A 12,316-nucleotide genomic window follows, 5' to 3' on the forward strand; every position below is an offset into this window, starting at 1 on the left:
GTTAAGTAAGTGAATTTTGCTTTAGAAAACACATACTACCAATAACTGGAGCCAGTTTTCAGTTACTATAATCTTTGCTCTCCTGGGGAATTTAGCCAGGTGTTCTCAAGAATGGCAATTAGCTGATTTTTGAGCTTTTAAAATTTAACAGCTGAAAACCAGTCAAGCAATCCAACCTAGGCAGTTTTGCATGAATGTTGTCATCAACCAATTTTATTTTAAAGAAGTTGATTTGTCTCTTCTGTGCACCACTAAGTATTGTTTGTTGTCTTCCCTCTCCCCCACCCTCCCCATATTAATACCTATTCTGGCCCAGTGAGACTCAGTAACTATGTGAGGAGAAGGTCTGTCTTCCAATGGGAAAGAAATGCTGTTTAGGAAAATTAAGTAAGTAACTAATAACTGTTTTTTCCTAGGTGTTAACTGACTGACTCTGGGTTGAATCAATGATTTTTTTTTTTTTTTTTTTTTTTTTTGGAAAAGTGCATGAGGTTAAGTTAGTTCCAGAGATCAAATTTTAGGTGAAGAATATTGCTTGCTGTTGAGGTCTTAATCTATTGCTCCGTAACCTAATTCCGCCCCCTCCCCCCCCATGATACCCTTCTAAATGTTAAAGAAGGAGGGGTCTTTGGCTATTGTCAAGTGGAGGTTTAACGATATTGTAAATCTTTTTTAACAGGTGAAAAAAGAGCCCAAGCAGATGCCAGCAAGAGAAGTCACCATCAGTGTTACCAAAAGCATCCAACAAATGGACAGATATAGAAGAATTGAGTGAATTAGCTGTGTTTTCAAATCAAAGAAGATGGACACTAGCATCATTTGGCAGTGCTTTGCTGATGTCTCAATGGAATGTAAAGAAGGATGGATGCTCCCAATTGAATAGGCTAAACTGCTGAGTGCCTTGGGTTACTTTGTGTCTCTTACCTGGTAGCCAACAGTTGCCATCAGTGTTTGGACATTCACTGATCTGTGTTTATCTAAGGTTTTGGCACAGTACTCCTATATGATAATAAATTGCTGATGGGCCAATTGGTTTTTCCCCCCTCTCTCCAGGTTCTATCAGATGTTCTACCCCAGGTCTGACATCTGGAATTGCAGTGGTCTACTGCAGTCACAAGTCACTTTTTGAAAAGGAAAATGACAGGGGAAGAGTGTAACAATAGGGGAGAGTTATTACCCAAGAGCAGTCACTAAATATTTCTGGGTCATCACTCTAGTGGTATTTTTATACTTGTGTCCCAAAACTTTCAGCATTTCAGTTGGCTTCAAAATTGGCTTTTTTCCAACTCCCCAAAGAGAGAAACCAAGAAATAGGAAATCATCAATTTTGTTTTTATTTCAGCATGAGAGTAAAGATTCAGATTCATCCCAGTGCTATAATGATGTCTCTTTTTCCCATGAGGAAGCAATCCTTGATAGGGGAGGGAAAACATTTCCTGTGTCATCCTTCTCCTACAGGAGGTGCTATGTTAGCTCCAAAGAGTAATTGCAGAGCATGGGGTCCACTCAGCCAATCTGGGGAGCTGTTTTGGATCATTTGGTACAAATGAATTCATTTTTCCTGTTTACGAAATCTGTATTCTTCCATAGGATCAGAAAAGTGGAAAGAACATTGGGCTTAGAGCCAAATTCCACCTCTATAATATGTCTTACCTATGTGACCATAGGGAAGTCATTTCTCTCTCTGAGCTTCATCTATAAATGAGGTAGTTGAATGAAGTGGCATATATGGTCCCTTCTAGCTCTAAATCTACGTACATGTCATCTAGAATTGGAAAAGATCTTATTGGTCAATCAGATCCAACCCACTTACTTTATAGGGAAGGAAATAGAAGCCCAGAAATATGAGTAACTTGCTCATATTCACAGAAGTTAAGAGGCATAGAGCTTGGATTTGAACCTGGATCCCCTTTACACCTAGCACTCTGTCCCCTGAGAACAATGGTTTTCAGGAGAGTTGTATGATAACACTAAAATAACTAATCAAAGGCTATTTATCATCCTATGAATTAAGAAATCAAGGAACATTTCAGTGGCACAAACTGATTTTCCCTTTGTGCTGCCTTCTAGATAAATAACCTAAAGCAGATCCCAGGGATTATGTCATCTTGGAACCTAGGAAGTCATCATGTTAAGAAACTATCAGAATAATGTGCATTTACTCTTCTTAGAAAATTTATACAGTAAAAAAAATAAACTTTTGGTAGACAACTATTTTCTAGCAGTCCTATAAAATGATGGAGAAATGTATATATTTAGCTGAAAACATTTTTTCCCCACCAATAATATTACATGCATTTCTAAGCTGTGTAACACACCTGGGATCTTCCTAAGGGAGAAATAAGGGTTCTTTCATCTGCTGCTGTTTAAATAAACTCAATTTTTAGCTGAAGTAGGCAATCTGTGTGTTTATGTAACCTATGTTTATGTAACCTATGCACATGCAGGTGAAAATACAGTTAGCCAATTTGCCCGTCAATTCATTGCCCTAGTAGGTTTCAACAGAAGCCAGGTGCAGGTTAAAGCTAATAACTCCTTTTGCAGTTAGCATTGAGAAAACTGATTCAGATTCTAGGTACAAAGATTCTAAAAGTTCCTAACAGTTCAGTTAGTCCAATCCTTTCCTCTCTCACCTTGCAGATGAGGAAGCAGAAGCCTAGAAAGGTAAAACATCTTGTTGAAGGTCTTTCAGTAATTTGAGCCAGAACTTGAACTCAACTCTTTTTATTCCAGTCCCAGAGTGCCTCCTACCATACCACACTACATTACACATGGCACAAAATGAACTGGTGCTTACTTGTAGTTAAATTTCCTATATTATTTAGATCTTAAATTTTAGCCTTAGACTCTAGACCTAGATCTTGTCTTTATCAACTTTATCAACTATACAAACCTTTAGATAACCTCAATTTAACCAATGTTATTAAGTTCCTATTGTGTTCAGGCTCCTATGATAGGCAAGATAAAATGGCAAGCTTAACTGGATAGTGTCTTTTTCCTCCCAAAAGGTAATAGTCTGGTTTGGGGATGGTGGTGGAGACACACACACACAGATACACATACACACCCATACACAAAGATAGATAAAATACATGATAAGTGCACAGAAGTAAAATGTACTATGTGAAGCCCTGATGGGGTAGACTTAAGTTCATTACTATTTGAGAGTAAAAAGCTTGATCAGGAAAAGCATCCTGAAGGGTATTGTCCTTGTGTTTAGTTCCTACAAATCCTTCTTTATCTCTCCCATCCTCTTTTGCTTTAGTCTCTCATAGATATAGTTCTATTCCCATCTGTGACCAATCCTTATAATTGTGCCTTGCTAGGTTCTTCCAGGAGCTTGTTCTTCCAATCAGTCCTTCTCTCTCTCTTATCTAGTGGCTCCTTCCCTGCTGCTTACAAATAAGTTCAAGTCTACTTTTATACTTTAAAAATTTGGAAGCTGTTACAAATCTTGGCCCTGCATCACTGTCACAAGCAAATTCCTAGAAAAATCAATTCATTCTCTTGCTTTCATTTTTCACTTCTTCACCACCCAATCACTTTTCAACCCCAGGCTATCTGGCTTCTAACCTCAACATTTGACAAAAACTGTTCTCTCTAAAGTTGGTAATGATCTCTTAGCTATTAAATTTGATAATCTTTTTTTGTATAAACTTTATTGATCTCCTTGCACATACTGAGAAACATCACTGCCACCAACTATGAAACTGTTTTCTGGTTTTTCCTATCAACCTGAATGTCCTCAGTCTCCTTTGCCTTTTTCTTTTTAAATCCTTGAAGTCAGTTTCTAATGTTCATTTTATTTTTATATATTTAACACAATGATTTACAGTATATTAGGTGTATAATAATTGTAGGATTGGACTGAACTATCATATAGCACCTGCCCCATAACTGGATATACCCAACACTGTTCTAGACCCTCTTCTCTCTCTAAATTTCTTTCTTGGTATACTCATTAGCAATCATGCATTCAATGATTATCTCTTCACAAATTCTCTCTCTCTCTCTCTCTCTCTCTCTCTCTCTCTCTCTCACACACACACACACACACATACATACATACACACACACACACACACACACACACCCTCCTGAACTCTAGTCTGTTAGCTCTGTGGAAATCTCCCAGGTTTCTCAAACTCAACACATCCAAAAAAGAATTCACCTTTTACACTAGCATTGGGTGCAATATAATTTAGTGGCTTTTTAGCTCATTACACAGTTCTAGGTTGCATATCCAGGGTAGAGAGGAATGGTTCTGGTCACAAAGGAGCAGGGCTCTTACCTGAGTATGGGTTGTACTTCCAAAGCAGAAAGGAGCAATTATTGTGAAAATGCAGGAAACTGATACAGGTAAGCACTAAAATGCAAATCAGGAGGACAGTGACCAGACATCTCAGATTACACAACTTTGGAAGCACTGAAAACTTATAAGGTCTCCAGACATATGTAGAAGGACATAAAATAGATAAGCATAAGTCAGTCATCCCCTACCATAGATGAATGGAATCCCATGAGTGGAATCCCACTTTAACATAATATCCAAAGTCAAGAAATAGACTGAAAAAAAAAAATGAACACACGAAAAACTCTTGAATGAAAAGTTAAGTAAGTTATAGGATGAAATTATAAAACAATATTATAAAGGAGCACATAGACAGTAAAATAATATTAAAAAGACACTAGTAGGGATTCTCAATTTATCCATCTTATAGCTAAATAAATCTAGTCTCATAAAATAAACAAGAAAGAAATTAAGGAGAAAAATAGAATTTTAGAAAAGTTAGAAAAGTTTAGAAAAGAAAATTCTAGAGAATAGTGAATGGGAATGGAAAAGAATACATCTATTCTGAGATGCAATGATACTTTCACAAAAACTGACCATGTGTTAAGGCATTAAAAACCTCACAAATACAGAAAAGCAGAAATATTAAATACTCCCTTTCCAGGTCATAATTCAATAAAAATTACATTAAATTTTTATTTAATGCAGACTTAGAATCTTCATTTAAAAGTCATTGGAAACTAATCTAATCCTAAAGAATGAGTAGATCAAAGAATAAGTAACAGAAAAAAAATCATTTTTCATTAATTTCATTTCATTAAAGATATGGCAACAATAAGACAACATGCCAAAATTTGTGGAATATACCCAAAATATAGGGGAAAATATATGTTTATTGCTAAACACGGGAAAATTACATTAGCAAAAGAGAGGAAAAATCAAATCAATGAATTGGGCATGCAATTTTTAAAAACTAGAGAAAAAAAACAAATATCTTCAATTGAACACCAAAATAAAGCTCCTGAAAATTAAAAGAGAAATAGAGACATTTAAATTTTTAAAAATTGAACTAATAAATAAAACTGGGAGCTGATTTTATGAAAAAATAATCAATAAAATCAAACTTCTTGCTAAATTGATTTCAAAAATAAAAAAAGAAAGTTAAATAGTCATTATTAAAAATGCAAAAGATGAATGCACAACAATGAAGATGAAATGAAAGAAATTATTGAGCTTTATTTTGCCCAATTGTATACCAATAAAACTGATCATCTAAATAAAATAGATAAGTATTTTCATATATATATATATATATATATATTACTCAAATTAATGGAAAATCAAATATAATACTTACATAACCCCATATTAGAAAAATAAATTGAGCAAGCCATAAAGAATTTCCTAAGGAGAAAAAAAAAGAACACCCCAGGACTAGGCGAAATTTACAAGTGAATTTTGCCAAACATTTTAACAATTCCAATATTATATAAACATTTTTTTAAAAAGATAAAGAATCCTGTTGAATTGTTTTCTGACATAAATATGCAGGGAGAGGAAAACAGAGAACAAAAAAAGACCTATGAACTAATTTTTCTAATGACTATTGAAACAAAAATTTTAAATGAAATATTAGCAAAGTGATTACATCAGTACATCCCAAAGATTATACACTATGATTAGACTGGATTTATAGTAGGAATTCAAACTTATTCAATATTAAGAAAACTATAAGCATACTTGACTGTATTAATAACAAAAACAACAAAAATCATTATGTCAATAGAAGCAGAAAAAGATGGAAAATAGTTTGGCAGAAACTAGATATAGACAAATATCTCACACTATATACACAAAATGGACATATATGATTTAGACATAAGTAAATTAGAAAAGCATAGAAGAAATAACTGGCCAAATCTATGGATGGGGGAAAGCATATGAACAAACAAGAGATAAGGAGGTAAAATGAATTTTTGATTATGTAAAATCAAAAAAAAAGTTACACGCAAAAGAATTAATGTAGCCAAAATTACAAGGAAAGCTCAAAACTGAGGGAGGAAGAAATTTACCACAAATTTCCAGATAAAGATCTCATTTCTCAAGTATAGTAGTGAACCAAGTCAAATTTACAAAAATAAAAGTTATTCCCCAATTGATATATGGTCAAAGTATAATTGTAATGAGCTGAAACTCAGTTGATGCACTGAAATCTGAGCACTTAAGGCTAATTACTAATTGGTCAATACTCTATTAGTATATACTTGGAGAAAGAATAGCCCTGCCCACTACTGTGTGCAAGCTTGAACTGTTGTACAGAAGATTGGGTGGAGGATTAAGAGGGTGGAGTGAGAAAGCCAGAGTCACTCCTGGCCAGATTCATGTCACAATTGTTCTCACTTAGTATCACCATTCCGTTCATGTCCAAAAAGAATAAAGATCAAGGACTTTTGCCGATTCTGACTCCAGCTGATGCTAAAGTATCCAGGGTGCTAATGCGGTCTTCACATATAATGAACAGGAAGTTTTCAGGAGAAGAAGTAAAAGTTAAACACACATAAAAAAAATGTTCTGAATCACTAATAATCAGAGAAATCCAAATAATTCTGAGGAACTACCTCATATCCATCATAGTGGTTAAGATGACAAAAAAAGAAAAGTGATAAATGCTGAAGAGGACATAGGATAATAAGTACACCAATGCATTGTTGGTGGAACTACAAACTATCCCATCATTTTGGAGAGCAATTTGGAAATATACCCCCAAAGGTCCAACAATACTATTACTTGATCTCTACCACAGGGAATCAAAGGAAAAAGGACTCATATATACAAAAACATTTATAAATGCTCTTTTTGTAATGGCAAAAACTTGGAAACTGAGTAAATGCTCATCAATAATTGGAAAATGGCTGAGAAGGCATGTTATATGAGTATGTGATACTGGTTGTTGTTCTTCATTCTCAAAGAGAATCAAAATGACATCGCTATGTTGGAGTCTACTTATAGTGTATCTAGTTGTGAACTGATCAGACCAATGGGAATTTGGAATGCTCCATCACAGGTCAGGCACAAATAATTCATATAAACACTTAGGGTGGAGATATCTCTAAATCTGTGCATTGCACATTTCTTTTGAGCTGCTGTAGTTCTACTTTGCCTTCTTTGATATAGGCATGTCATCCTTTGACATGTCACATAATCAATTTCAAAGTTCTTCAGAGAGACCTTAAGAGTGTCCTTCTATTGCTTCTTCTGACCACCATATGAGCACATAACTTATGTATTTTTCATAAAGTAGTCTTTCAGGAAAACATATGTTTGGCATTTGAACAATGTGGCCAATCCCTCAGCCCTTTCTGAAGCCACATTGGTTCTCAAATAGATAACTATTTACTAGGGGACACATCAGGCTATTAAGAAAGACTCTGGCAAGAATCTTGCCAGTAATGAGAGAGATCCCTCTGTGATTGATACAGGACAATCTATTTCCTTTAGATTTGAACTAATTCAAATTAGTTTAATTATTTGAACTCTGGAGGTGGTGGGGAGGGACTTCCTCTTGCTACATAACTCAGAAAATTTCAGTCAGCTCTTGTGTGAACAATGGACACTGCTCCTTCACCTCACCCCATTCCCCACCTTGTAAATCTCACCTGAAATAAAATCAGCACTAGGTGCTTTGTCATAGGAGATGGCATTCAAAACCTATTTTTCTATTGGATGTCTGACTAGAGAGGGATTAATTTCAACTGGAGATAAACTGTCAATGACTTCAGCATTAATTTATGTCAGTCTATTAAGAACACTGGAAGTGTTCAGCCCATTTCTCCAGGATCATGTCCTCATTGGTAATCAGTGTAGCTCCATCAGCATGGAGGAGTTGGAGATACACTATACCTCTTTGTCCCATTAATAGCCTTCAAAGTATCATCAAAGTACATTGTATTGTTAATTATTATTGTTATTAGCATAAAACTGAATTTCTTCTGCCTTTTTACTGATGGATGATGGATGGTGGTATGCTGTAAGAAATGATAAAGAGGGTGGTTTCAGAAAACCTAGAAAAACTGATACAAAGAGAAATGAGAAGAATTAGGTGAGCAATCTGCACAATAATAGCAATATTATAAAGAAAAGTAACTGAGAAAGATTTAGTAACTAATCAATACTATGATTCACTACAACTCTAAAGGACTCAAGATATAAAATACTATCCATCCTTGAGATGGAGAATTGGTGGTCTCAGAACACAGACTAAAGCACATTTTCCCCCTTTGTTTTCCTTTATTTATTTACTTCCTTCATGTGCCTCCTTCCTCCCACTTCCCTATCCCCAAACATGGCTAAAGTAGAAATAAGTTTTGTATGACTTTGCAGATATAATGGGTAAGATGTTTCTTTCCTTCTCAATGGGTGGTGGGCAGAAAGAAGAGAAATTGGAACTAAAAATAAAATAAAATTTCAAAACAAAAATAAAAAAGTTATTCTGAAAAGAGATCCATTGGCTTCTTTAGACTTCCAAAGGAATGCATGACACAAAAAAAGGTTAAGAAGCCAAATAGCAAACCTGTCTGTCCTTTAGCAGGTTACTGTTCTCTTTTTTTACCTCCCAATTTTATGGGCTTTTTTATTTTTAATAGCTTTTTATTTATAAGATATATGTATAGGTAATTTTTCAGCATTGACAATTGCAAATCCTTTTGTTTCAACTTTTTCCCTCTTTTCCCCCACCCCTTTCCCCAGATGCAGGTTGACTAATACATGTTAAATATGTTAAAGTATAAGTTAAATACAATATATGTATACATGTCCAAACAGTTAATTTGCTGTATAAAGAGTCAGACTTTGAAATATTGTACAATTAGCTGGTGAAGGAAATCAAAAATGTAGGCAGACAAAGATAGAGGGATTGGGAATTCTATGTAGTGGTTCATATTCATCTCCCAGAGTTCTTTCGCTGGGTGTAGCTGATTCAGTTCATTACTGCTCTATTGGAACTGATTTGGTTTATCTCATTGTTGAAGAGAGCCACGCCCATCAGAATTGATCATCATATAGTATTGTTGTTGACGTATATAATGATCTTCTGGTCCTGCTCATTTCACTCAGCATCAGTTCATGCAAGTCTCTCCAAGCCTTTCTGAAATCATCCTGCTGGTCATTTCTTACAGAACAATAGTATTCCATATATACCACAATCTATTCAGCCATTCTCCAATTGATGGGCATCCACTCAGTTTCCAGTTTCTGGCCACTACAAACTATGAGACCAGTTTCTGGCCACTACAAAGAGGGCTGCCATAAAACATTCTTGCACATACAGGCCCCTTTCTCTTCTTTAAAATCTCTTTGGGATATAAGCCCAGTAGTAACACTGCTGGGTCAAAGGGTATGCACAGTTTGATAGCTTTTTGAGCATGGTTCCAAATTGCTCTCCAGAATGGCTGGATGTATTCACAATTCCAGCAGGTTACTATTCTCACAGTCACAGAGGTTCACAATCTCAGAATTATCCTTGGCTCTTCACTAACTTCCATCTTCCCACTCCTTGCCCCCATGCCCATAAGATTTCAAGTCTTCCAAATTGTATCTCTCCTTTTCTTTTCACTTTGGCCACCAGACTAAATCAAACTCCTGCCACTTCTCTTTTGTTCCAGCAAAAGGCTATTAATTTGCCACTCAATTTTTTTATTTGTTTGTTTTTATAATAGTTTTTTATTTTTCCAAACACATGCAAAGATAGTCCTTTGCAAAACATTGTGTTTCAAATTTTTGTTTCCTCCAGCTCCCCAGACAGTAAGCAATCCAGTATGTCAAACATGCAATTCTTCTAAACATATTTCCATATTCATCATGCTACATAAGAAAAATCAGATCAAAAGGGGAAAAAACATGAGAAAGAAAAAGCAAACAAGCAACCAAACAACAATAAAGATGAAAATACTATGCTCTGATCCACATTCAGTCTCCATACTTTTCTCTCTAGATGAGGATGGCTCCTTCCATCCCCAGACTGTTGCAATTGCCTTGGATCATATCATTGTTGAAAAGAGCCAACTCCATCCCACTTGATTATCACATAATCTTGTTGTTTTGTATAATGTTCTCTTGGTTCTACTCATTTCCTTTAGCATCAATTTATGTAAGTCTTTCCAGGCTCTTCTGAAATCAGCCTGTTCATCATTTCTTCTACAATAATATTCCATTACATTCACATACCATAAGTTATTCAGCCATTCCCAATTGAGAGGTATCCCCTCAATTTCCAGTTCCTTGCCACTACAAAAAGGGCTGCTACAAACATTTTTGCACATGTGGGTGCTTTCCCCATTGTTATGCTCTTTTTAGGATACAGGTCCAGTAGAATTACTGCTTGATCAAAGAGTATGCACAGTTTTATAGCTTTTGGGTATAATTCCAAATTGCTCTTCAGAACAGATCAGTCCACAACTCCATCAACAATGTATTGACTTTCTAATTCACCTTCTCTACACAATTGCCAGAGCCATTTTTAAAAAGCATGAATCTAACTAGACCACTTCCTTGCTCAAAAATCTTCAATGGTTCCTTCTGGAAAGAAATCTTCACCTTAGCATTTCAGGCTTGATACCATTGCTGACAATCTCTAACCTCCCTTTCCAGCCATTTTTCACATATTCATTCACTCCAAATTGGAATATTCATTGCTCCCTAAACTCAAATTTGTCATCTTCCAGGTCTATTAATTTCTCATTACCTGTCCCCTCTGACTTGGAATGGACTCCCTTTTTGATTCCTCTTAGAATCTTTAACATCCTTCTGTGTTCAGTTCATGTGGCACTTCCTATGAGAAGCTTTCCTGATTTCCCCCAACTTGTTAGTGTTTCTTTCTCCCTTTTTAAATTACCTTGTATTTATTATCAGAGGGTGTGTTGTATTACTTAGTAGAATGTTACAGGATCATGAGACCATAGATGTAGTCCTGGAAGTGAACTCAGAAACTATGGAACCAGGGCTCAGAGAAGTTTGTACTTCTCCAGAATCACACAGATAATAAGTAGTAGAGCTGGGATGTAAGCGAACATCCTTTGAATCTAGGACCAGTGCTCATTCCATTGTAATGTATTAGATTATTCCCTTGAGGGAAGAGAGTCACTAGGGAGAGAATACTGTATTTAGAATTAGGATAATATGGATTCAAATTCAGACTGAGACACTAGCTTTTTGATGTTGGGCAAGTCACTTGACTTCTATCTGACTCAATTTTCTTATCTGTAAAATGGGAGTAATAATTGCATTTACTTCCCAAGTTGTTGTGAGGATTAAAAAAATATTGTAAGGCACTTTTAAACCTAAAAGCACTGTGTAAATGCTACCTATTGTTATTTTTCATCTTTACATCCCCACTACTTTATATGTATAGTACTTTATATATAATAGATATTCAATGAATTTATTTAGGATCTAATTGAAAAGATAGATAGGAATTCAACAGGTTGGTAGGAGAAAGCTATGGTTGGTGGGAAGAGCTATGAAGATCAGAATACTACTTACTCCATACAGTTCTCAGGAACTTTCAGTTTCATTTTCTGTCTCTCTGAAAAGAGCATTTGAAGTATCTCATGTTCTAAAAATAATATTTTAAAAATTGCCCATGAATCATATGCCCCTACCAAAATTATTTAGCATGAGTCCATGACTGCAGCCAGCCAGAAAGGCACTACAAATTTCAAGTAAAAGGACTAGTTTTTGAAATCTATTCCTTTCTATGAATCAATTTCCCTGCCATTTACCCTATAACCAGGAATAGGTTCTACATAACAAGAATTTTAGGTTTTTCTAATTCACTTAGCATCATTTAAAATGTTATATGTTTATCAGAATGCAAAGGATATTCTTATTTTAAGTACAGTACTTTTCAATGGAACAATTGAATCCCTAATACCAAGTCTCATTTCAGTCCTCCTATCTCTCTTCCCCCCAAAGAATTTTGAGTATCTCTATGAATCTCAATGAATGCCTTAAGTAAAACTGAAAATTTTT

General features: G+C 35.2%; 1 protein-coding gene across 1 annotated transcript in view; it reads left to right on the forward strand.

The window, feature by feature from the left end:
- Positions 1 to 2,392, forward strand: part of BAALC (BAALC binder of MAP3K1 and KLF4) — a 101,447-nt gene extending 99,055 nt beyond the window's left edge. Inside the window, exon 2 of the mRNA XM_031947072.1 lies at positions 680 to 2,392. Coding sequence (XP_031802932.1) covers positions 680 to 762 — 83 coding nt within the window. The 3' untranslated portion in view covers positions 763 to 2,392. The remainder of the gene's footprint in view (positions 1 to 679) is intronic.
- The last annotated feature ends 9,924 nt before the right edge of the window (positions 2,393 to 12,316 follow it).

This window comes from Sarcophilus harrisii, chromosome 1 (genome assembly GCF_902635505.1).
Source record: "Sarcophilus harrisii chromosome 1, mSarHar1.11, whole genome shotgun sequence".
In the NCBI taxonomy this organism is placed as follows: Eukaryota; Metazoa; Chordata; class Mammalia; order Dasyuromorphia; family Dasyuridae; genus Sarcophilus; species Sarcophilus harrisii.